Source organism: Zingiber officinale, chromosome 7A (assembly GCF_018446385.1).
Source record: "Zingiber officinale cultivar Zhangliang chromosome 7A, Zo_v1.1, whole genome shotgun sequence".
Lineage (NCBI taxonomy): Eukaryota > Viridiplantae > Streptophyta > Magnoliopsida > Zingiberales > Zingiberaceae > Zingiber > Zingiber officinale.
The window spans coordinates 86,558,432-86,559,979 of record NC_055998.1 but is presented as its reverse complement, the minus strand read 5'-3'; the positions used below and the strand labels follow the sequence as shown (position 1 = coordinate 86,559,979).

Here is a 1,548-nt window from a genome sequence, read left to right as displayed (position 1 = left end):
ATTTTTTTTCCCATTACCACTCAGTCTCCATCATCACTAGATTATAAAAATTAAAATACCGAAATATTTGATATTTTAAATGTTTTGCATTTAAATTATTTATAAATGAATTGACTTTTCAAGTTATTTTACTATTTAATTTTTTTTATTTAATGTAAGCATCTCATTATTCAAACACATTAATCATGATTCGGGTTTCATATAATAATTTTTAAAATTGAAAAATAATCCAAAACGGTTCGTATGAAATGTTCCAACAGGAGCGTTATTATTTACAAAATGAACCTTACATAAAACAAAATATGATTCCCATACGATTTCCATCCTTCGCCTCTTGCTCTTTATAACTGACGTGGAGAGAAGCTTCCTTCTTCGCCTGCTCCACTTTCTCTTCCTCTCTTTCTCTCGTTCGATGGGAAGAACTCCGTGCTGCGACAAGGCCAACGTCAAGCGAGGACCGTGGTCGCCGGAGGAGGACGCCTCCCTGAAAAGCTACATCGAGAAGAACGGCTTCGGAGGCAACTGGATCACTTTGCCCCTAAAAGCAGGTCATTTTGGTGCTGAATGAATAATAATGTCTGTGATTATTTTCGAGCAAATCGGTTGATCCGTGAGTAATGCAGGCCTCAAGAGATGCGGCAAGAGCTGCCGCCTGAGATGGCTCAACTACCTCCGCCCTAATATCAAGCACGGCGGATTCACGGAGGAGGAGGACGGCATCATTTACGCTCTCTACGATCGAATCGGTAGCAGGTTTGAGTCGATCGGCTAGAAAATTTGGGGATCCAGATCGATCTTGCCTAATCCGCGATCTTTGATTAGGTGGTCGGCGATTGCTTCCCACTTGGCGGGGCGAACGGACAACGATGTGAAGAACCACTGGAACACCAAGCTCAAGAAGAAGCTGCTCACGGCGAAGGCCGTCCGCACTGGATCCCTCGCCTCGTCTGTTCCCATCAAAAACGAAGCTCTCGACCGGGCCGAGTTCAACTTCGCCAACCCTAGTCCTCTTCCACTACCCAGCGACCAGATGCCGTTCCCTGAGACGAATTTCGTCGAGCATGTGGTGTCCCCGACGGAGGAACCCTCGGCGGCTCCGTCGTCATCGGTGAGCAGCTGGTGTAGCTCGTCCGACGAGCTGTTCCTCTCGGCCCTCGGGCTGGGAGACGCCGGCGACTTCTTTCTCGGCAGCTATGGCTATGACCACCAGGAAATCGAAACAATTCCATGGAACCCAGGAACCGACGACAGAGAAGAAGACTAGCAGTAGTCGTGATTAGTAACATCTTTAACTGCTATTGGGAAAGTGGTCAGAGGCCATGAGAATCGCATGGATGGTGTAACTGCAGTCTGAAAGCTAATGCCGAGCCGCCGAGGAAGGTGGCCAGCCATCAGACTTTTCTCCCTGCACCGAGATTCTCTCTCACTGTTTACTCTTCTCTTTTGTTTCTCATGAGCCAGTGTTCAATGGGCCTGCAACTTGCACGAGTTCAATCATGTTCTCTTTTGTTAGCAATTTGGTTGCATAATAAAGAGCTTGTTGCTGTC

General features: G+C 46.7%; 1 protein-coding gene across 1 annotated transcript; it reads left to right on the top strand.

The window, feature by feature from the left end:
• The first annotated feature begins 357 nt into the window (after window positions 1-357).
• Window positions 358-1,548, top strand: LOC122001710 (transcription factor RAX2-like). The gene is made up of 3 exons (XM_042556602.1): window positions 358-548; window positions 624-753; window positions 823-1,548. Exons 1-3 carry the CDS (start codon window positions 413-415, stop codon window positions 1,262-1,264), a joined length of 708 nt encoding a protein of 235 aa, XP_042412536.1. The 5' UTR covers window positions 358-412; the 3' UTR covers window positions 1,265-1,548.